Source organism: Topomyia yanbarensis, chromosome 3 (assembly GCF_030247195.1).
Source record: "Topomyia yanbarensis strain Yona2022 chromosome 3, ASM3024719v1, whole genome shotgun sequence".
Lineage (NCBI taxonomy): Eukaryota > Metazoa > Arthropoda > Insecta > Diptera > Culicidae > Topomyia > Topomyia yanbarensis.
Window position 1 is genome coordinate 54483208 of NC_080672.1, and position 25705 is coordinate 54508912.

The 25705-nt window shown below is 37.1% G+C and overlaps 1 protein-coding gene across 2 annotated transcripts in view; it reads left to right on the top strand.

Annotated features, from left to right (window-relative positions):
* Positions 1–20803, top strand: part of LOC131686737 (activated Cdc42 kinase Ack) — a 77185-nt gene extending 56382 nt beyond the window's left edge. For both annotated transcript variants that reach the window (XM_058970675.1, XM_058970674.1), the window contains exon 6: positions 19394–20803. In XM_058970675.1, the coding sequence (XP_058826658.1) occupies positions 19394–19487 (94 nt within the window). In that variant the 3' untranslated portion in view covers positions 19488–20803. The remainder of the gene's footprint in view (positions 1–19393) is intronic.
* The last annotated feature ends 4902 nt before the right edge of the window (positions 20804–25705 follow it).

Consider the following 25705-nt stretch of genomic DNA (forward strand, 5'->3'; position numbering starts at 1 on the left):
CGCACAGAAATTTCCGTTGCCGCCAAAAACCAACGAAACTCGATGGAATATGTGGTATATTTTATTCAAATATCTTAGTGAACTGAAAAGTAGATCGTTTTTTGCTGCAATGGCAAATCAAGATAAATCACTTGGTAACTTTATTTAATTTTTTTAAATCGAAAACAGTATTAAATTTTAATTTCTTAGATTTATCGAACCATTGGAATTTCATCGAGTTATTTTGCGCAGCGTTTGAACCTACCTTTGAATTGACGCTAAAGCTACAAAAACAGCATGTACCCTTGAGTCAGTTTTATGCAGATTGGCTTATCTGCCAAGCGAAACTAAATTTAATGAAACACAATATTTTGGCAGTACGACTTCTGAAGGCTATGGAGACGAGAGTCAAAATGTTAATACAAACAGCGATTTTTAAAACGAACCTCTATTTGGACCCTCGATTTAATTTCATCGGCTCGGGTAGATTGAGCGCCGAAGATAAGAGTATCGCACAGGTAAATAATTTTGCATTTTTTACTTTTCATGACACTTTTGATAACACTAGTATACTAAAAATACGTTGCGAGAAAAAGTAATTTGCAGACTAATTTTAAGCCGTTTAGCACGAAAACAATGATTATTTTTCAAAAGAATCATCTTAGAGTTTTTCAAAAAAATATAAAATAATTTAGTTATTCGTCAATATCGTGAGAAAATCATCCGATCAATAATCAGTTCAGAAGGTGCTGATATACGCTTATATAATATTTGTGGATCACATGTTTATTTTCATGTTTACCAAACTCGAAATTTAAAAAAAAATGTTTTTAAAGTTGTTGAATACTCTACTAGTTCAATTCTGCTCACTTGAAACTTTAATAAGTTTTTATTTGATGTACATTTGATTTTGCACGTGCAATAATTTCAATTTTTTCGTTCAGTTACTGTATTTTATACAGCCAAACTTTCTGATAACGAGATTCAGAGAATGAATATTTATGTGCGAAAAAACATATACACTGAAAAAAGTTGGATCATGGAGAAGCTTTCAATAAAAAAGTTTTCCTATCAACAACTTTTGACATATTTTTGTATTCATACCATTTGCAGTAAAAAATACAATTTTCTTTTTAAATATGATTTTAAACGCTATTTTAAACAACCAAAATATGATCGAAAATATTTAGTTTAATCATAAGACTATGGTTGAATAGTATTTTGAATGTTTTCGTATAGCTTTCAAATGGTTTACAATATCATCTTGATGTCAAAGAGAAAGTTACAGGAAATGTTATGGGCCTTTTGAAAAACTTATTATTGTTAATGGAGAAACGCGAATAACTTCTGAAAAGGTCGTAATAAAACAAAAGAATTATGTTGTTAAAACAAAATTAGCAATATCTCGAGAACTACTACATTTCAGAAAATTTATGTTATTAGCATTTTAATTTAAAATAGCGATTAGAATCATATTCAAAAAGAAAATTGTATTTTTGAATGCAAATAGTAAAAACTATAAAAATATGTCAAAAGTTGTTGCTAGGAAAAAAATTTTCTTGAAAGTTTCTCCATGATCCAAATACACTGAAAAAGTTTCTTTTACGTCTTTAAAACGATAAACATTAGATTCTTGACATTTTATAATTGGGATCCGCATTACTTTAAAAAAAAACAATCACACGAATCAACTGTTTTTGTTGGAAAAAAAATTCCAAATAACTCGAAAACTATCGCATTTTGGAAGATTTTTGTTAAATGCATTTTGATTTGAAATAAGAATTAGAATTATATTCTGTAATGAAATTACAGTTTTGTATGCGAATTAGCATGAAATTTAAAAACATGTATAATGTTATTGTTAGATAACCTTTTTTACCGATAAGTTCTCCATCGTACAATCACATTTAAAATGTTTCTTTTCTCTTGTGGTTTTCGTTGACAAAATATAAAAAATTAGAAAAAATGGGTTTTTTTACAATTTAAATTATAACACAAATTATTGTTTTTGTGAAAAATGACACAAAATTTTTTTCAGTGTATATTTTTTTCGCACATAAATATTCATTCTCTCAAACTCGTCCTCAGAAAGTTTTGCTGAATAAAATACAGAACAGGAGGACATTGACATTGTTTTCCTGTTTCCTGTGTTAAGCTAAGAAAAAAAATTGAGTTTTTTCTTAGCTTAACATGATTACTCCAGAATTCGTATACTGATGTATGTGATGCATTTAATTCAAACACTCGCATTCTAAATTTCAAACATATTCAACATTGAATGTAGCACTTTATAAAATGATTATTGTACCAAAATGATGTTTTCAGAAATATCTCGTTAACTTGAACAGTCAACTAGACATTGTGACTGGTTTCAAAGTCGATGGGGATTCAAATAATGATATAGTGCAGGAAGATTTTGTTGAAAAATATCTAAGTGGTTACTTCTGCGAAGAAGCCACCGCAAATAATCCAGCGCAACCAATAAAACAAGAAATTTTGGGTGACATAATCAAGCTGGAGACGCGCGAAAAGGTAGCCATAACGTCTCAACGAATACCCTCTGCAACTCCATCATCGTCCAAAACACAGTTTACCAACACGAGCGAGGATAGTTTTGATGTAATTTTGTATTGGAATAAGCAAAAATATTCAAGTCCGAGGCTGTACCGACTGGCATGTGCTGTACTGTCTGCGCCATCTACGCAAGTCACCGTTGAGCGTCTGTTCAGCCATACGAAACAAATTTTAATAGATTCTCGAATGAAACTAAGCGATCAAATACTTAGAAATATTATGATGATTAAAATGAACAACGACATCCTTCCAACAGTTGTAAACGATCTTGAAAATAACTTTGAGAAATAAAATACCTTTTGCTTAAAAATACAGCTTCACCATACGTTCATCGGCTACTTAATATGCAATATGATCCGAAATCCTTACTTACAATGCTTTTCAGATCTGCTCATCTAATTAGTTATGGGAATTTTCGATAAAAAAAGCCAATTCGCCCACATCAAATAAACTAAATTAAAAAAAATCGAAGGGTGTCGCTTTTGAAAAACATCCTATAACTTACTATCCTTATTTGAAAAAAAAACGATGCTTTCAAACGACAAAGAAAGTCAATAAAAAAATTAATTTCTGTGAAATATCGATTTTTTAAAAATCACTTAATTCTGCGTCTAAGTCTAATCGAATGCGGAATAAATTTTAATTTAAAAAAATAGGTCAACATTGGAATTCCCACCTAGTTTTGTCTAAGTAGTCTAGTCCGCCAATGAGATTTGGATATTAATGATTCGATTGCAATTACTATTTTATCGACTAAAGTTTATCAGAGAAACGAAATGAGAATATTTGCATTATCAATATTACCCTTAATAGAAAACACGGTATGGAAAAATACGCTTTTTTCGTTTTCGATTTTTGTATTATTTGCTTCTTGCAGACATGCAACCGAATCTGTAGATTTTTGAAATGGTAACAATCTATCGTAACAAAATTATAATGTTTGAAAACAAGAATATTTTAGCACACATAAAACTGTTCCAACACAGTATCGTATGTCTTTACTTAGAGCAGGATTTAATACGCTTTCCCCACTAACCTTCATTTCAGTTGGAATGCACTTCAAATTAAGTTCAACACTAGTACTGTATCAAAACGTAAGAGAATTATACCGCTATATTACTATAATTTAACTAGATTATACAGAAACACAACCACATTCATCACCTTTTAGGGACATTTAAAAAACCTTAACAGATTTTTGTCCAAAACATGTGGTTTCCAGCGCATACATTGGCTTATTCCCTAGTATCCGGTCTATCCCTACAGTATAATGCATCAGAATAGAAATATAATTCTTCGAGGGCCGCTCTTCAGCGAAGATAAAACTAGTCATCTTCGCCTATAGGTATAAATGATCATCGCTTGGGGGATGAATAGTTTTCTGAACCTATATTCGTTATTCATATCAAAGCTTCCTCGTGCAGTTCGTTCGTTCGCTTGATGTGTAGCAAGGCCGACTGTATGGATAATTCATTCGCATGAACGCTTACGAACCGTCGGCTTCATTCGTGTCTGAATATGAACATGAAGTTTATTGTAAAGGCGAAGAAGGAAATGGAACGAATGCAGCTGATCAGTGTTCACAGTGCTTCGGTGGGATGAAGATGCTAAAGCAACATTGCGTAGAACGCTTGAAAATCTTCTCTTATCAAATAAAATGACACTGGAGGTTGCAATGATGTGCGCAAGGATTATTTGGAAATACTCATATCAATAAATAATCCTATAGCATAAAATACTCTTATTTATAGTATTACGCTTTCGAACTGTCTTCCCCTCACTACATGATGAAGCAATAAAAAGCACATATTTGCATCATACATACTCACACTTTATTAATCACGCATATATCTCATTTTTAATAAAGATAAAGATTTTAATAAAGTGGAGAGAAAATAAATTAAAGGGGGTGTCGATCTTACCCCTATGGGGTGTCGGTTTTACCCGCAGTGCTTACAAAAAGTCACTTTGTTTTCCAAGTTTTACAACCAATATTTTTTAATGAAATTAATTTTTTGAAGCGCTGAAAAAATTAAGTCTTGTTAAGAATTTTCTGAAGAAGAATTCTGCATAAAAATTATAATTTTATTGGTTTTGTGGCAACTTATAAAAATTGTTAAGCTTAAGGTGTCGGTTTTAACCATAATTCCCCTACCGCCAAACGGTGGATCGCTCTGTTCACTTGTCTTACTATTCGAGCGGTACACTGCGAAGTAGTTTACAACCTTTCGACAGAAGCCTGCATTAAATCAGTTCGTCGTATTGTGTGCCGTCGAGGTGCTCCAGCAGAAATACACACAGACAACGGCACCTACTTCCAGGGCGCTCAACGCATCCTGACGCAGGAGATCCAGCAGGATATTGCCGCAACATTCACCAGTACGGCAACCAAGTGAGTGTTCAATGTGTTCATTCCTCCTTCGTCGCCCCACACGGGTGGAGCGTGGGAACGCATGGTGCGATCGGTGAAACAGGCGATGATGGGCTCGCACAACATTAACCGGAAACTGGACGACGAATCACTTCTTACGTTCGGCACAGAAGCCGAAAGTATTGTGAACAGCCGACCGCTAACTTATCTACCTTTGGATGCGGACGAAAGTGAAGCGTTGATCCCGAGCCACTTTCTGTTGGGGTGCTCAAACGGTATTCGCAACTCTACTGTAGAGAATAGAATGTACAAGCTGTGAGAAGCTGGATTGTTTCTGGAAGCGGTGGATCAAGGAAATGTTGCCGACATTGACGAAAAGGACGAAGGGTTTCGATGAGGAGAAGATGGTAGCAGTTGGAGACTTGGTGCTGGTCGTGGACGATGGAAAAAGAAATAGCTGTGTTGGAGCTCGTACCCGTGAGCGACGGACGGATCATTCAAGCTATTGTGAGAACTGCGTGGTGGGGGGTGGTTCCTACGTAGACCTGTCGCTAAACTTGCGGTCTTCGATATAAAGGGTGATGGTAAAACTAGGATCGGTGGCCAGTGTTACGGGGGAGAGGGGATGTTTCTCTTGGGCGCACAGCCTATAATCTGGGGTATGCGCGTTTAGCGTGTAGGCCTGGGAGAAACGTCAGCGAATCTGAAAACAGTGATGTTGTGAAGTAGTTCGATAAATAACTAAATATAAATTTGATAGTGCTATAATATTCAATATTTGCTAATCCTATGGAAGTGGTTAAAACTAAAATTGAACCTAAATTTATTATTCTAGTTTAAAATCGTAAAATAGTGAATTCATATAGTAAAACCTAATTGTTATTTAAAACATTTACAGAACTAAAAGTTTGCTTAGGATTTGTGTATTAAATTCCCCACGTGTAGGGTGGCTTGCCAATCCGGTGAAAAATACCGAAAGTGTAGGTAAATTTAAGATGATTTTCTGGCCTAATTATAATTAATACATTTGCAGTATAAAGCTGCACTGCACCGATGGAACGTGCTGCTATTATCCGGTGTTTTATTTTCACTCCGCCCCAACACCATACGTTGGCAGTGTCATCGGCCCGCCACAAAAAATAATCGTTCTTATCAAAACTTACCAAAATTAAAACATAATAGATAGTTTGAATGGAATGTATCCCATACTAATGCGAAAATAAACGGCCTCGCGCGTTTTCAACGATTTGAAATATAGGGGAAGATGGGATAAAACGCACCCCCTAAGGGAATATTATCATAACTAAGCTACAGAGCATCAATTGGGAGAATTTAATTAATTATATCGTTTAGCCATCATTTTTCTCTGTAATCAAAATCATAACGCTTTGCAAAATATTCAAAAACATGAAAATAATTCAATTCTTCAAAATCATTAAAAATCACGTTTTGAAAAATAAGCGGGGCATAACGCACCCGTGCGGGGACAAAATGCACCACAACAACGGGGCATAATGCACTACAACAACGGGGTAGAATGCACCGCAACAACGGGGCATAATGCTCGGCGAACAAGCAAGTAGTTTTGTTTTCTAACGAGATATCACAAAAGTGTGCCATTAAATAGCCTTAGGTTGTGCAATTGGTAGGTTTTCAGAACGATTTTTCTGTTTTCGATTAAAAACCAGGAAAATCAGAGAAGAGGGCATTTTGCCCCCGATGGAGCAGAGATATAAATTTAGCAAAAAGTGAACTATTTAGTAGATTTTTCATATATAGTGCGACAGAATAATGATCAACGGGATAAATAGAACTGGAATGCACTAATATAATAGTAAAATGGCATTTATAACAGCTGAAACACGGTGTCTTTTTTTAACAACTTTATGCAAAAAAATTCAGCATCTCTGAAACTTCAGGATATGGAAGAATGGGCTTTCCCCTTTCATTTGAAACCAAAATCAAAATAATCCGTCGGGGGGTCTAGAGCAACTTTTTTTTTTGAAGTTTTTTTTCGTGAAAGCATAGATTTTACAATGGAACTAGTTCATATTTCTGCCCCTAGATGGTGTTTTAGACATTCGAACAACACTAAAAGTGAGAATCTGATAGATTATTTAATTGTCTACAACTTTGTTACCAACTAAAAACCGATTTGAAATTATCCCGAAAAGTAGTTTAATATTTTAACGAATTCTAAGTCTAAGTTAGTTTCACAGAAGACCTAGTGGTTTGTTAGTTCACAAGCACTTTTTTATTTGCCAAATAGTTGTGTTTAGTTCAATAGTGAATTCAGCGGAATTTGAGAGCTTGGAAAGTCATCTTTTAGCTGAAAATTATAATTCTCTGATACAGGGCACCATTCATATTTGTGGGATGAGAAGTTTTAGATAAGTTTTGACCAAACTAGTATGATATTAATATTCTTTTTCATGATGGTAAGTGATTTCTTCCGCAGAAACAGCCTTTTCAATTATGTATGCCATCTTTTTCATTTTTTCGATTGTTCTCAGGGATGACTGATAACTATTCTTACATGAATCTCCTACTCTGTTAGCATCTTCGTATAAAATTGACTTGTCCTGAACTTCAACCTTTATATTTGAACAAACTCAATGAAACTTTTAACGCACCATTGCAATATCTCGCAGATTTCATTGCAACGCTTGGTTCAAAACGCTGATTATCCGTTTTCAAAATTAACTCAATGTGACAAACAGTGAACAAAAAACTTTGAGTTTTTGGATCAAGATAATTTTTTTAGGATATATTCTAGGACTTTTAAGTATATAAGGTAATTGTTATACTCAAATCATATTTTGTTTTCAAAAGTAATACATATCGCATAATCTAGGATCAATTTAGTAACGATATATCGCATAATTGATAGGAAATGGCCGTAAAATCCAACTGCCACAATATGCTTTGCGGAGAAAATTTCACACTAGCCACTAATTTGGACAGTTACTGCTGTGGTTTGCGTTAAACTAGAAACGGTGTCTTGAACGAAATTATAATAGCTGACTTAAGCGATCATAACCTAAATTATACGATGTATGGTCCTTTCTAAAACACCCGTGTAACAGAACATAAATGTAAGCAAACCCTTGTAAGCAAGCAATACCTTCCGATGAATGGTAGTCCCTTCGAACCTATCGGGAAAGATTACAAACCAAAAGCACAACTAGTTTTCTGACTCTGTCAAACATCCTAATTTTCAGAAGTTCAATTAGAATTGTCAACGTAATGAATCCCGTCTAATATTTTTATGCCACTAAACCCAATTATTTTTTTTTGTAATATAATAAGTGCGAGAAAACATATTTCCAAATCACTAGGCCTCGTGTGAAACTATCTTAGATATAACTTTGTTAAAATCTTAAACAACTTTTCCGGATGATTTCAGATCAATTTTTAGTGGTCAACAAACTTGTAGATAATTAAATTTTCTATACAATTCTCACTTTTAGTGTTGTTCGAATGTATAAAGCACCATCTAGGGACAGAAATATGAACTATCTCCAATAGTAAAACTTATATTGTTACGAAAAAAACTTCAAAAAAAAAGTTGCTCTGGACCCCCCGACGGATTATTTTGATCTTAGTTTCAAATGAAAGGGGAAAGCCCATTCTTTCATATTCCGAAGTTTCAGAGATGCTGAATTTGTTTGCATAAAATTGTTCTAATAAATACACCGTGGAAAATCCTTGTTGCAGGAGCCACAATAATTACACGAGAAGAGCACGTTATAGTATTTTTTTTATTTCTCGAGTTGCTATTGATGTACGGTTATCAAACTTTGACAGAGTAAGTTAACTATGAAGGACTTTCGACAGGTGTTACCCTTTTCTACAAATTTTCAGCAGTTTTCGATTTAAACAAGGGGTGCATTTTGCCCCGGGGGTGCGTTTTACCCCATCTTCCCCTAAAGACAAAATGTGTGAAATCAGCTGATGTAAAAAAGTTTTTGTGTAATCACACAAACCACCATGTTCAACCCAACTTCTGTTGGCTTTGGTAAATAGTGGATACACCAAAACAAATTAACAAAACGCTTCTTTGATTGCACCAGCGTTTATTTTATTCATTTATCCATCACCCATCGTGACCACACCTGATGCTTGCACCCCGACAACGTGCCCGCCAGGTTCGCCTAAAATTTCAACAAATTTTTCATTTACGCACCCGTACGAAAAATCAAGTGCCCATTGCCGCTTCAAATCGAGGGTTTTATGTAAAATGAACATTTCATATTTCGGCCCAATTTGTCGATGGACACTTTAAGTGGCCGAGATTTTCTTTCAACTACGATCATTTGTTGGTTGGTTGCTTGCTTGGAGCATACTAAGTGGTCGATGGCTTGCGGTACGATCGATGATCCTTCACGAGAAAGCAAAGCGCGTGGCACACGCAGCCAGCAGCATTTCGGTGGAAACTTCTCCCGATACGGGGATGACGCTTTCACTCGAAGATGTTTTGAATGGACACTTTTGGGGGGCTGCAAGAGGTTTGTGAAACTTATCGTAAGTTGGCTGTAATTGACGGGGTTTGATGTTTCATTTGCTTTGTGGCATAGTTTGTGTGCAACGAACAACGGAGGGCAAGCTACTGGTCGAGATGCAAACATTTTCAATGATCTTCTTTTTGTGTTATTTTATTCATACGGAAAACAAATCAACTGGAACTTGGCCTCTATTGTGACTTAATACGTTTATAACTCAAACAACATTCACAGCGCAGCAAATGTTTCATATAGTATCTATTTTTTCGTTGTTCGGAATAAATTTGAACATGGAATCTAATATATATAGAATTAGAGATACATACGAGTCGTAACTAAACCTAACGGAATGCATGTCTAATTAATATGTTGTATCTTCATTTGCTGTTTTGCTGATGACACTCAAAAGCTCGCGAAATAGGAAAATGACTACAGGGTTATAGAAACGTATTAGTACACACGAAATTATAAATGCTTGTGCTTTCGCGATAATACATTCCGCTCGCAAACACGATCATTCGCGCATACCTATGCCCACGATTTTGCAATCATAAAAAACGTCCCGTCAATTAAGTCAACGTGTTAGCACTTACGATTTTATACACGCGGTCTCAAGAGCCAACATACTAACGGTCGCTTCCACGCGATCAGGAATCGTACTCGTCCGGGAACTCCGACTCAAAAATACAAAAATTATATACACTAGACAACAATCGTTGTAGACTCCAATCATGTTGTCCCTTCATCTGCACCGTACACTCAGAATTAAAACTTTACATAAAAAGAGCCACGTGATCAAACACGTTAACATAGAAGCGCTAGGTTTCTTCGCGATAATACTGGTCACGGGTGCGCGATCATTCGCGCACATTTACGCCAGCGATCTCGCATACATAAGAACGTTCCGTTGATCAAGTCAATATTTTAGTACTTACGAATTTAAAAACACCCGTTCGCACAAGCTCGTGAATCGGGCACGTCCGGAAGCTCCTACCTTAGACCTAGTTCCATGACTTTGGACTTCACCTACTCTACTGACATGGGAGAGCTCACTCCTTTTCTAGATTTGTGCCGTACGCTCAAAATCGCGGATTGCGCGAACATTCAAAAGCTTGTACGTTATAGGAATCGAACTAGATTGTCGTTGCTACATAATTACAATCAAAAGAAACTCTCAAGGTTATGTCATATTTTTTGTCTCTCGGATTCTCCTCGTAAGTAGCAAACAGCTGAGTGGGCCGCTAGCTAGACACTAGATCCAAAAACTAACACATAACTTATGTGTACAGTGAACGACTGATCAAGACTAATGTCCCGGTTTGTACAGAAGTTCTTATTTTACTGATGAGGACCAAATTGAATCGAAACTGGGGCCCCATTCTCACAGTCACATCACCTAGTGACTAGAAGAAAATTTTCTTCTAGTCACCAAGTGACGCGAATGTGAGAAAAGGTCCCCCGTTTGTGACTTACACGCCAATGTAAAATAAGAACTATCAGTCGTTTACTGTACACTGTACCGTACACATGTGTTATTTTTTGGATCTAGTGTCTAGCTAGCGGCCCACTCAGCTGCTAGCTACTGACGAGGAGAATCCGAAACACAAAAAATATGACTTAATTTAAGTTAGGTTATATGCACCTACGCATAAATACAGGGGTTTACCCCAATTTAGAATCTGGAACCTTCAAAGTGCTTAATTCATACCCAAAACATATACAAAATAAGTACACCATACATACAGAGCCGTAGCATGCGGTTGGCCCCCACCAAGGGCGTCATCCTCAAAGGGGCGCTGAAATCATGACCGGCTTTTTAAATTTTGTGACGATAAATCATGAAATTAGTGAAGATGATGTGCTATTTCCAAGTGAACTGAACAATGAAAAACAAGAGAATGTACCAAAGGGTTGCAAAACGAATGCAATTTTTGCTCGAGAAGAAACTGAGTTTTTCTGCTAGAGTGCTTAGATCGTATTTAAAGGGAACGCTTTAGATTCCTAGGATCCTTGATCATATGGATTCTCATATTCTTCAGCATTCTTAATGCAAGTCACCATCACGATTATCGGTAAAACAGCCGAACAGGCAGACGATTCTTGTCGAAGAATACGTAATTAAACACCAAAGTTCACCGGATATGAGTTTGAAGGGACAGACAATTTTGTCCCATCCAGTGCGATTTCCATTCAAAAATCTTTGCTCGATGATGCAAAGGGACCTTGAAACAGCCAACTCCGTACTTCAGTAAATCCACGTACAATTTCGAATCAGTGACCCCACCGTCAATGTCAACTTTGTAAGAAGAGATTTAGACGCGAAAGTCCTTCTTACAAGCCTTGTCGCCACTAACGTCATTTACTTCACTATGCTATATTTCACCCTAAGGAGGAAAATTTGGTAAAACCAAAATTTCTCACTAGGGTGAAAATTTGTTGGTAAAAACCAGTCTTTGTACAGGAGGGCACAAATCCTTATTTCATACTATGTTGCGTTTCGGCTTCGCCTCATCAGAAACCGACACTAACACATTGTCGGAATAGATTAGCGCCGGCTTGACGCAAATCCCTTAAAACTAAAACACACTATGTGTTTCAATCAAACGACTGATCAAACGTGATGTCCCGTTCGAGCAGAAGTTCTGTTTATGCCGATGAGACACAAGTGAAGCCGAAACTTGTCTTGGCGAAGCCGAAACGCAACATAGTATGAAATAAGGATTTGTGCCCTCCTGTACAAAGACTGGTTTTTACCAACAAATTTTCACCCTAGTGAGAAATTTTGGTTTTACCAAATTTTCCTCCTTAGGGTGAAATATAGCATAGTGCTTTCGCATAGGCCTGCTAAGCCAAGACAAGTTTCGGCTTCACTTGTGTCTCATCGGCATAAACAGAACTTCTGCTCGAACGGGACATCACGTTTGATCAGTCGTTTGATTGAAACACATAGTGTGTTTTAGTTTTAAGGGATTTGCGTCAAGCCGGCGCTAATCTATTCCGACAATGTGTTAGTGTCGGTTTCTGATGAGGCGAAGCCGAAACGCAACATAGTATGTCATTTACTTGCTTTAGACAGAATATCACAATTCTGAACTTATCTGGATCACCTTTCGGGATATCTGTCACAGTAGAATATGTCTGCGTTAGTTCTGTCAAAATCTTTATAATACTTAGCGGATTATCTTTGGTCCAAAAGAAGCGCAAATAGGGTCCAACCGAGTTCAATCAATGTTTTTAAACGGGTGGTCGGAATCTGAGTCTTTTCAGGAGAGTTTATTTATGCCCGGGCCTAAAGCCCGGCGCAATGTGAAAACAGAAATTACGGTAGATATAATAAATTAAAAGACAAGCTAAAGGATAAACCTGCAAACATATGGTAAGTTTGTGGGTCCGCAAGGGATGACATTCCCAACGGTTTTTAACCGAAACTGTTTTGTCAAGTCAACAAAACTTTTTATGTGATTACCTATAAAATGAGGAAACATCCGACTGCATTGTAACATTACTTTGACCCTCCCAATTCACGAAAGAATTTGATGTTATCGGACTGAAACATTTGCTCCTCGAGTCTAAGTGAAGTTCTTTAAAGGGGGCGTCTGGTGTAGTGCGCCAAAAATCGACTTCTTTATGCGCTTAATTTTTAGTGTTGAATTTCTAGAATAGTCTCCCGCAATCTCTGTAGCCACGCTAAACTTCTTTTGTTTTAAACAGCAATGTATTCTTCGTGCATATTTGCTATAATGTACGCAGATTTCAAGCTATCGGCCACAATTTTCGAAAAACTGACAGCGATAAAAATACAGTGTAAACAATACACTCTAAGCTAGTTCTACCCAATTTTTTCAAAAGAAAATACCCATTGGGTTATTTTCTACAGGGCTTTTTCCGTGATGCAATTTGATGTGGGACCCCCTTTAATAGCGTTTTTCTCGAAACCGCGTTTTCCAAATTGGCGAACACGATAACTCAAAAACTAATCAACGAATTGACTTGATTTTTTTCACGAGAATGTGCAATATGTGTAGCTAGTCGATGAACCACAGAAAACTGAATAAAAAATTTGTTCTCCCTATTATTTTCACTTTTCTTCAAAATTCAAAATGAGCGAATTTTACAGTAAAATATGAGATTTTTCGGTTTTCATGAAGCCATTTTCCGAAACTCGAACTTTTTTCTTTTTTTTGTGGTTCATCGACCAACTACAATTTTATCGAGAGTTATCGAGTTCGCCGCGGTGCTCCTCGACGTGAAAATGGTTGGACGTCTACTGTTGCTCGTATGTGTGGCTACGCGTGACAGAAAATATAGTTTTTTCGTACACAATGAATGTAAAATAAATCTTAACATTACAAAAAAGATCCATTGTTAACTTGCCTTCAAAATCGTAAACCAAAATAACCTTCGGTTTGAGCACTTTACACTGGACGCCCGCTTAAATCTTTACATCTGAAGTCTTTCTTCGGGAGGATTCATGTTTACCGCGGCATATTCGCTGACAATACTGCAAATTCCTTTGTGGCCACCGCCTTAGGAGAAAAGAGCTATTTCCATACACATACGAAGTCATGGTTCGAATATTAAACTTAAAAGAATGACAAATTTAACACCAAAGGGGGTGCAAAACTGAGACTTCACCAAGGGCGCCAGATGACACCGCTACGGCTCTGCATACATATCAAATACACAAAACAACACCGATGACAAGCTGCTAAAAAGGCTCGATTGGAAAGGGGATCGTCAGTTGCCATTTCCAGGAAACAGGAAACTTTTGGAAACTGGCTTAGAACTGCCATCTGATAATCTCCATCGTTCACATTGACTCAGGTGAGTGAATGCATAAAACGTGTCTTAATAAAATTCAGTTGTGATATCGATATAAAGGTGAACTGTCTATGGTCGCAAATCTGTCCCATAAAGATAGGAAATCACATAGAAAACGAGACAAAAATGCGATCATGGGCAGTGAAGTGAACCATACCAACCATTCAGTTAACTAGAGGAGAAGGCCATCTTGGTGCCTACTTAAACCGTCGAGCTACCTAGCTCGATAGGCCCACGCGATCGAGCCCGTTCATATACAAACGCTCGTGTGTTGCGCGACAATACAACCCCGATCACAAAAGCGAAGATGCAATCGCGATCTTCGACACAAACGTATGCCCGTGATTTGGCAAACATTTTTTTTTCTTTTTTTGTTTATTTGACACGGCTCAATGCGTTAGCATAACTGAGTCGTGGTTCTTTTATAATTTTCACAATACGTAAAAATTTAAATTAACATTCATGTGTCCATCGGGTCTTGTTGACGCAGTTTGCTGCTGCGTGTTGAGATCCTCTTCCTTGGTGGTGAAACATGGGGTACGTTGTCTGCCGCATCTTGGGGGTCATTCGGTCTTTCGCATTTCCGTTCACGTCCATGTCGTCATCGGTACTGCATTCGTGACACTCACGATCGGATGTTCTTGTTTGTTTCTTGTGTTTAAAGGTCGCTGTTATAAATCCTTTTTCATCGGTATTTGATTCTTTATTGCTGGTGTTGGTTGTTGGTTTAGAGGTATTTAGTGTAATAGTTGTCACTTCGCTGTTGGTAATGGCAGTTGGTTTGGTGGTACTGGGTTTGATCGTTGTTGAGCTGGTGCTGGTCACTGCCTAGTCCGCAGTTGTTGTGGTTTAGCACACGAGCCTCTCCACAAGGTTTTCCGTGGTGTAGCGGCTGATCACAGTATTCGCACGTAGGAATCTGCCCTGGGTGCGTGACCAGTGTTCGTTGAGAATATGTAACACCTTGAGGTGACCTGGTGGTGAGTGTCAAGTAGGAGGGAATAGGTTTTGTCGGACGCATTCTCACCACACAAACGCCGTTGCAAAGTCCTGGGAAGAAGTTCCTCCAAGTATCTTCTTTAACACTACCCACCTCTCCATATTTTGACATGAGTAGATTGATAGCGGTGGGACTAGTACGCGGTGTCAAGTCATGTAGTTTTATTTCAATACTGTCATTATCTATATGTGTTGGGATGCTGTTTAAAATGTCATTACATTGGACAAACTGTCATAACAAGTTTGTTTGTGATATACGCGTCATCCAAAGGCATCAAACCCCCTCGTACACTCTGACCAGTAGCGTGTAGCAACATGATATAGTCAAGACGCACGTGCTTGAAAAAGTCTACTGAGAAACCCTCTCAATTATGTAAAATTAAAAAAAGCAGGTGAGCTTAAACTTTTGACTGGTAGTTTACATTAGACAATAAGTTCGGGAGCGACCCTATAGGTACCATCAATTCCTGAACCAAGTCCTAGAACTCTGAAGTGTTAAATTATTTGTAGAAGTAGCATTGGCATAATTTCTTATTTGTGACTTTGGTAGACCTCTTATTTGTTATGTAGAGGCTTTTCGGAAGATTCGGAACATCCGCCAAACTGGCTCAAAAACTCTGACATTCTCGAAAGTTTTTTTTCAGGATTATTATTGCATTGAACTCGTGTTTGTGATCGGAACATAATTGGTGTTGGAGCAATGCATACTTATTTGGCTTTGAACCAGATTGGCTGGCAGAGTCCATGTCTTTGTCATAAAAATGAATGAATTCTAATTCGACTTCAAAAATACTTTGGAAAACTACTAAATTTGTGAATTTGGTGGATGTTTCAAAAGGTCATAACGTGATCAATGGGGTCACTATCTCAGTCACAAGTAAAAAGGTTTGCCAATGATATTTTGGGAAATCTCAGTGCTAAAGCCTCTGACAGACAGTTGCTTTAAGATGGTTACTGTATTATTCCTCGACCATGATGCTTCGAGGAGACCGAGAGTGTCTTTTTTATGTTTTGTGTTTTTTCATACTCTGCATCAGCCCTAACTAACGATCAACCACAAGCCTGCACACGCTGGCGTGGGCCGGCTGGCGGGTCGACGTGGATTTAGTTTTGGTGTGGGTCGTGTTTGCAAACATTGTTCAACAGCTTAATGGCAGTGATCATTAAGCTGTGGAACAACTTGTACGGCTTGCCTTGGAAGTCATTGTGTGTCGATTTATCAGTCAGCTTCGCTTCAGTACACATTCTATATAAAATATACCTAACCCCTACGTTGAGTTTTTGAGATAAATTTGCAATTAAGGGTTTTTTACTCATTTTGAATAAAAATTTCTATTTTTCACGAAAAATTCCACCTTTTTATGAGTAAACACCCTCTTAAATGAAAAATAATCTCAAAAACTCAACGTAGGGGTTAGGTATTTTTAACATAGAATGTGTATGCAAAGTTTGAAAGAAATCGGTTAAGTAGTTTTTGAATGGCAGGTAACACCGCAAACCATGTTTTTTTCCAGAGACGTTCTACAAAAAGCTTCGTCACCGAGCCGTTTGTCGATATTTTTGCATAGAAAAATTGCAACATGTTAATGAAATGATACACTATAGGGTACAAAATTTTTCATCACTTCGCTTCACGCAAAGTTATAAAAAAATTCGCAAAAAGGTGTTTTTTTTTCACGCTGAAACCCTTACTCCCCCTTAAAGAAATGGAAAATAGAAGCCTATTAGTGTTAGTTTAGTAATAATTGTAGCTTTTAGGATTAGTGTATAATTGTCATGTGCTCGTCATACGTCTACGTGTTCGTCTGAGTATTTGTGACAGCTGGGTCAGGGAATGGATGCAGAACTGGCGTATATGATAGAATAGTGAGTAATCCTTAGAACTTAAAAAATTGACATCTCGGCATGAACTCGAAAGAGAAACGAATTTCAATTCATGCCCGCCGAGATGAATTAAATGTTTCGTTATTCGGTTTCACGATACAGCGCATTCAGGTTCGGATATGTTCGGTTTCAGAAGCAAGCCGAACTTTGTTTCTATGCCAGCTCTGAGAGGGATTATTGCACAAAGGTGCACCAGATGTAGATTACGCAGTTCACTTATGCTCGAAAATGTAGAAGATGCCAACATCTGCCTTCAAACTGTCCATATAATAAATTAATGCTTTGGTTGGTAAAGTAATTTTTATTTCCTCTGCACTTAAGCATTCCATTCCGCATGAAATTTAAGTCAGTTGGAAAGTTAATGAATGAAGGAGGCAGTGAATCCGAATGTTGGTTTCGGTAAATACAAGCAGAAATAGGTAACTGATTTTGAAATTTTGCAGCATTTGTAATCCTTCCTAGGAATCGTTGATTACTTTTTTTCCGATGTTTTATTCGTGTATTTCATTCGATTCATTCGGGAAAATCGGATTAATCGGTTTAATTAGGGTATCTCCGGTCACCATAGCATAATAAAATTCTAACAGAATGTTATTGCCGTTAATGGTAAAGAATATCATTTACTGGCATTTAGATGAGTTTAAGCTGTCTGATTGCATGTTACATATGTTCTTTTCTTCTACTACATTAGTCTGTGTCTGCTGTACTTCTAGGAATTTACGTTCCCACTACTCATGTATACCAAAAATAATATCGGTCAATTTATACGCTTCTAATAAACGAATTTGTATTTTTGTTACTCGGTATGTGATTCTTTTTTTATTAGTATATCTTTAATTAGATTCATTCTAACAGTCACTAACACGATCAATTGCATATTTTCCTACACACGTTCACAATCTCTCATCCCAAACGTACAAACGCTCGTGGCTTTCGCGGTAATACAAAAAAGCAGATCACAAACGTGAACATGCAATTGCAATTATCCACACATACTTACGCTCGCGAATTCGCCAATATTAACATACCCCGGTAATTAAGTGAACGTTTCAGCACCTATAAATTTACAAAGGTGATGTCAAGCATTAATCCCCTGCTCGCGCGATCATGGATCGGTCACGTCCGGAAGTTTCTACCGTCGGTTCTAGCACCCTAGGCTTATGCCTTCAGTTGGACCAATAAATAAATGACAGTCATATTCATATTTCATATTCAAATGACAACACGTTCCCCATGGCGATATGACGGGAAACTTGAGTGATGTGGAAGACCTCTTCTAGCATCTGAACCGTACACCGAAAATTAAGTATCGGATTCACGGTATGCGCGTCATCATACAAGAACACACGCGAATATGCGAATGGTAACACAGTTATAAAATCGAATTTATGTACTCAAAGTTACATACACGCTAACACATGCGACATACTAACGCCAACGTGATCAAACACGTTAACGCTCGAGCCCCTCGCGATCGTGAAATACGTACGCCCGCATATATCGGAACCGTACAATAAATATCACATTCAGAATCACGGTCCGCTGCAATTTACTTTAAGCAGTGTTTTAGCAATGAGGTATAGGTATATAGGTGTGGCAGAACACGCGGTTTTGCTAGTATTGGCAACCAAAAATATGTAAACAATCCAGAAGCACATCCGGTCGACGTCATAGCGTTCACACGATTCAATGGGAGCGGAACGAACGGTATGACGAAAGCAAGTCGATTTATTCTGTGATCACTCACACCACTCATGTAAGATTCATCTTACGAATTCCAAAGAGCCCTCTTCGCCATACCTGTATATACTACATTGGTGTTTTAGTGGGTGACATTTCCCGTCTCGCCTGCAATTGTAGTGAGTGTTTCTGACGGGGTGCCCTTCCATGAACCTAGTTCTACAGCTCCAGTAAGATAACTCTAAAAAAAAGACCCGCGCTATGAGTGAAAAACTGCTATGCTTGATTATATCTGTTAGTCTGTGGTCATCCTTTCACAACTTCACACTTCACCATAATGAATTTTTTGATTAGCGAATAAAATAGCGCATGCGTTTCTGCATGATAGCCACAACTAATTAACCAATCACTGCCACTGTACCGTAGACTGTAAAACGGTCAAACACTAGAAAAATTAATGAAGTGATCATACTTCCTACAACTGTACTGTTCAATCGATCGAGTTAAGGCACACATAGTTGTGAATTAGTCTGCAAATTTGTTATTATATCGTGTTTTTTCCCTTCTTCTATTTTCATTACAGCCTCGGTGTGGCCAATCGAACCAAGTGCGAAGAAGCGTTACTAAAAACGGGCTGGAGCATTCAGCTTGCGGCGTCCATACTGCTGGAGACCTAATCGCTTCCTCCCTTACCCCTTCCATAGTAAGAATTCAACTGTTGGAGTCCCGTTCGAACAACGATTCACTTTTGCAAGTTTTAATTGGGTCAAGTCATTGCTGGACAGTGCAGATAGTCCTTATACTTTTAACTACTGAGCCATTCTTCACTACATGACAATGTAAATATTTATGTTTAATAGCATTACCTGTTACCCGAAAAACATTTGTGTGAAGTCTGGATTTTGGAACACGCTACTTCGAAGTAGAGCTTTATGTGGAAATGCTTCGTGGAGAAATTGTCTTTCGGGTAACTAGCGATCACTTCAGAAACCTTTTTTTATTTTAATTGATTTGATGTATAAATCTACTGACGGCTACCTACAAGAGCTGTCAATCCAAATATACATGAAAACGGTTTCGAAACCCCTCAGCAAGTATGCAACAGAATCTTCAGAAAATAAACTCGAATTAAGCAATCAAATGCTCTCTCCTTAACATAGCCAAGTATATTGTATAAATCATTTAAACTGAACAGAATCTGCAGCATCACTAACATCGGCTTCTCATAAATTGGCTTTAAACAACGTACCGCCCATTGTAGCTAAACAGTACCATGTACTACGGGAGTACCGAGCAACATGAAAATAAGATAAACTATAAACCAACGATAATTTACGGTATCGCGTGATGATCGTACTCTCACTCCGTGGCGGTGGTTCAATAGCGTAATGAAAAATAAAAATATTCGAGAGCTTCTCTAACCGCTACTGACCGTCTATGGCTGGGAAAAACAATAGTCATTTTAGGGATGGAGCTAGAAAACCGGACCCGAAGAATGATAACGGCCCTGTCGGAGCTTCTCTATAATAATAATAGTAAATAGTAGTACATCATTTTAAAACCATATACCGGTCTTACATGCCTTAGATAGGTCCGATGATCCGAGTCGAACAACTAATATCCAGTTACAGTGTGCGTGAAGATGCGTTCGCAAATATTTATACCTATGTTAACAAGCTATCAGACGTTGGTGAGCTTAATTGAAAGAGAAGCACAGAATTAGGCTAGCGAAATGCTCATTCAGAATCGATACAGTTAGTATCGAACAGCGATCAATTATAGTTGGTGAAAGAGGTTGTATGTGATGGAGCCGACTTCGGCTCCCACACGTGGGCAGTTGGAACAGATTTAGGAAATCTCGCATAATGCGAACAAAACACTACTCATGCGCGGCGTATGAATGTGAAAAGGGCCGCTAGATAATAACATTAAAATAGTTTATTTACATGTTACAAAAACGCTATGAAAATATATTTTTAATCAAATAATTTAATTTAATTTAGTTTCAATAATATCCGATTACTTAAAACTTTCTGTATTAAATATCACTGCCGTTGATTGTCTAACTACAAATGCCTGTGCCATTAGTCAAAAAATTGTTAGCAGACTTTTGATTAACATTCATTTGCCTTTGCATTTTTGTTTCTCAAAAGAAGAATATAACGAATGCACAATATAAAAAATGTGGGTTCAATTTTAACAAGATTCAACGAAAATTACAATTAGGAAAATTAAACCATCAATCAATCAAATGAGAGCTCAGACAGATACAAGCTGCCCGAATCAGGTGGGGCAGGTATTCATAAAACTTATCTCACGATTGACTGTTTGCATTTTCTACAGTCGACTGTGGCAGTAAAGTTTCTACTAATAGGCGTAATTGTAATCAATTTTTTCAGTATACCGCATGTGTTAAACAAATGTGGTGCTCTCGTACCGACCACAATTATGCCAACTGCGATTTACAGCGCGCACTCGACTTGTGAAGGTTTTTAATTTTAATTTTCGACTGGTTATGTTCGCTGGTGATGTGTATGAAGTTGTGGTGGAATTATAAGCGCGGCGATTATTCCGATACCCGTCGCACACACTTTGTACGAAGTTCAACTCCCATGAATAATTTATGCTTCAAAAATATGATGGCCTAAAACTAAAGAGACTAACGTGTGGAAAAAAATGAGATAACTGCAAAGACTAGTTTGTAGAGCAGTAATTAGGGTCACTCGGAGCATACCTTCCGTGGGTCTAAATGCTTTTCTAAATATTCTCAGATCGTGGAACTCTAGGTAGAAAAAATGCGATTAAATCGGTCTATAAAGATTGTAGAATGAAATATGATTGGATGGATATAGGAATGATAAAAATACCAATGCATCCTGGAGACAAAGAGTTAAGTCTTCGAGAAACTTTAATCTTCCACTCTTTTCTAAACTGTCATCCTTCGCCGCCTTGCTTTTTCTAAAGTATCTTCTATGGCTCTTAATATTAAAACAATACTGCTAAATGAATAACATAAAAAGTAAATATAATTTATGAATTAAATAAAATGTCCAAATTTAAGAAAAAATAATAAATAAGCTTAGCTTAACTAGACTGCCCCTAGTTGCACTTCATGATTGACCGAATAAGGGAAAATGCACAATTAACCAAGAAAGGGATACTTGGGAGAAGCAAATCATTTCCACTGTGCATGTTTCACCAATTCAACACTTTTATAAAATGGTCCACCCACCGGCCGCCATAAAAATGGCGGAATTTTTCGTGAAAAGTAACAATTTTTATTTCAAATTATAAAAACTTTCACTTGTACAGCCAACAAGGATTTCGGACTATCAACTCTCGACAAACATATGATGACGGTCTAAAAGCCAACTGTCAAAATCCACTTTGAATGGAAATTCTGGACAAACCGTTACGCGCCAATCACAGATGTTTATAGTAACCGAAAGAGAAAAGTTTTCTCTTTCATAAACTGTTGTGAACTGTGTTCGGCAGGTAACGGTTTGTCCGGAATTTCCATTCAAAGTGGATTTTGACAGTTGGCTTTTAGGCCGTAATCATATGTTTGTCGAGAACTGTACGGTATGAACGTTAACTGTCAAAAGAGACCTGCTCTATGTCAAAGACCATGTTTTAAATAGAAAGACACGCGAAGAGAAAAACAGTGAATTTGGCCGCACGGTTTACCAAGTTACTTTGTCTACTATTTTTGGCAACCGGGAGTTTTGTGTAAACAGCGAGTGACTTGTTGTTTTAATGAACGCTTAACAATTTTTTTTTGAGAAATACTCAATCATGCAACTCGAAAACGCATTGATTCATGAAACTGAGCCTATGTAAATGTTTTTCGTTGCACTATCGAAAATACAGTTGATGAGTAACAGCAATATTGTCTCACAATTGCTGATGCCATTCAAAATTAATATTTAAGACGAATTTCACGATAATAGGAGAAAACTTGTTTATAATGTTCAGGTTTTGCATCTACCAGTTATATAAAGTGAAGTACTAGACAATCGACGAAGGGCTTTGTAATGTTTAAAAATTTACACATTTATGTTTGGAGGTATATTATTATCGAAAGCGTCACATAACAGCTCTTCCCTCTTAAAATCTTAATGTAAAAATATCGAAAGGAATTGACATTTATCAATTCTATTTAATTCAAAACTTTATAATCAATTATAATTAAATTTTTATCCTTCTTCATTAATTTAATCCGTTTCCATCGCCAAATAGGCGATGAGACAAATTTACTTTGCTGTTTTGTCCCTTCTCATTTCTTCGTCCGGGAAACTTCGAAAATCTTCTCCCTCGTCGATCTCGGCCGTCGTTCCTGGCATTTGCCCAAGGAAATATACGGTCGGCCGTATAATTGGGTCCACATTTACGGTCCCAAGCTGATTTTTGCGTGTGGTGACTTTGACGCTTCCAATTTCCACCTGTGAAATATTTTTAAAAAGTTGGTTTGGAAAAGTAACTTTAATCCATCGTGCAAGGTTATGAGGTTTGTGGTTTTGTACCACATTTCATCCCTTGCCATCAGATTATCCAAAGGATCTGCTACCTTAGCCGCAGATTTGTCCTTTGCGATAATCACATCATTTGGTACTTCCTGTGGTACATGCTGTGTTAATGGAGTTAAATAGTGTTTATAAGACATTTTCGGGTCAATTAGGTCAATTAGTGTTTTAGGTGAAAAGGAGAAAAATTTTCCTGATGAAAATTGTCCATCACTTGTCGAACAGTTACGAAAATTAAACAAAAACAATTTTATTTGGTCTTCCAAATCTGACTCACAAACTTCTGGTTCAAGAAAGAACCTTTTTAAAACCTCTAACTTTTTTTACTAGTCTAAAAAAGTTATTCATAAAAGGGATAGAATGATTAACATAAATTAAAATAATAAAATAAATAAATCAGTCTTCATTCAAGTTTGTTATGAATATATAGCAAATTCGTTACTGATTTTTTTTGCATGTATCAGGCAACTAGCAGTTGGGAAATTAGATTCTGACACGATTTTTACTTTCATTGGTTTAGTTTTCGATGAAAATACACTGAAAAAGAAAATTTGTTGGGACAAGGAAAAGTTTTTAACTTTTTTTCTTTGAAAGTACCCAGCTTGAATTTTTGACGGTAGGTAGAAAACATAATTATCTATCTTGGAACAACATTTCATCAAAATGAAAGATGGTTTTTTTTTTTCAGAAAAACGACTTTAAATTTTTTAAATCGATTGTTTTCAGTGTAGGAGACAATTAAGAATTTTTTCAATATTTTCATTCAAAAATTTAACAAATTTTGTGAAAATCACTTCCACAACAATTTTTTGTAGGATTTTTTAGTCATTTTTAGACTATAGTCATTTGAAAAAAAAATTGGTAAAAAAAGTTTGACCCTTTTCAAAAGACAGTCTAGATTATTTTTGGAAAAACAAAGTATGCAAAGTTCCCTCCCCAAGGTTTAGGGGTTTGACGGTATTGCAAACATCGTCAAGCATATTGCGTGCATCAGTCCTACAGAACCTCTGACAGACAATTCCTTTAAGATGGGTATTGCATTACGCCTCGATAGTTGTGCATCGAGGAGACCGAGAGGGTTTATGCGCCTTTTTTATGTTATATGTTTCTTCATACTCTGCACCTGCGCATACCAGCGCTAAACCACTGGTCTATGCGCGGTGACGTGGCCGGCTGGCAGATCGACGTAGATTGACTTTTGCTGTATGCCGTGTTTGCAAATATTGTTCTATTGGTGGTATTCGTGGACGGGGCTCACAGATGGAGTCATTGTGTGTCCATTTATCGGCCGACTTCGTCATCGTGCATAGACTAATTAAATTAATTTAATAATTAAATTAATTTAATAATTAAATTAATTTAATAAAGTAGAATAAGTAGAAACCTATTAGTTGTAGCTTTGTGATAATGGTAGTTTTTCGTACTAGTGTACAACTGTTATGTGCTAGTCGTATGTCTATCTATGTATGTATTCGTCTGAGTATTTGTGACAGTTGGGTCAGTGAATGGATGCAGAGCTGACGTATATGATAGAATAGTGGCTAATACTTCTGGTGATCAATCTGAGCATTTGGTTCTATTCATTCGGAAAAGTCGGGTTATATAAATTAGGGTAAAATAAATTTACCGACGCACCGCGTGAGTCATCCATTCCCGGCCAGCATAGCATGATGAAAATCTAACAGCATGCAATTGTCGTTAATGTTAAATATACAACATTTGCTGCATTTAGACAAGTTTGATTGCATGTTACATGTGTTTTTCTATTCTATTTCATTAGTCTGTTTCTTTTGTACATCTATTAGTTTGCTTTTTTGTTATTTATGTCTACCAAAATAATATTGTTCAATTTATACACTTTTTATTCGGCATGTTATGATTCCTTTTATTAGTATATCTCTACTATACGCTATCTATACTCATAGGTACAAACGCTCGTGGCCTTCGCGATAACACAAGCCTGGGCACATGCAATTGCAATAATCCACCATGCAATTGCAATAATCCACATATACTTACGCCCGCGATTTCGCCTACATGAAAACACCCCGGTAGTTAAGTAAACGTGGCATCTTTAAACTTCCAAACGCGGTCTCAAACATTAACCCACCACTCGCGCGATCATGAAACGGTCACGTCCGAAAGTTTTACCAGTCTGGACTAATGCCTTCAGTTGAACCAATCAAAAAAGTGACGCTCATATTCACTGAACAACACGTTCCATGGTGACATGACCTGGAACTCAAGTGATACGGGGAAACGGACTACCATCTGTACCATACACTAAAAATTAAGCATCAGATTCACGGTCCGCGCGCGATCAAACAAGAATACACGCTACATCGGTATAAAATCAAAATTATACACGCGAA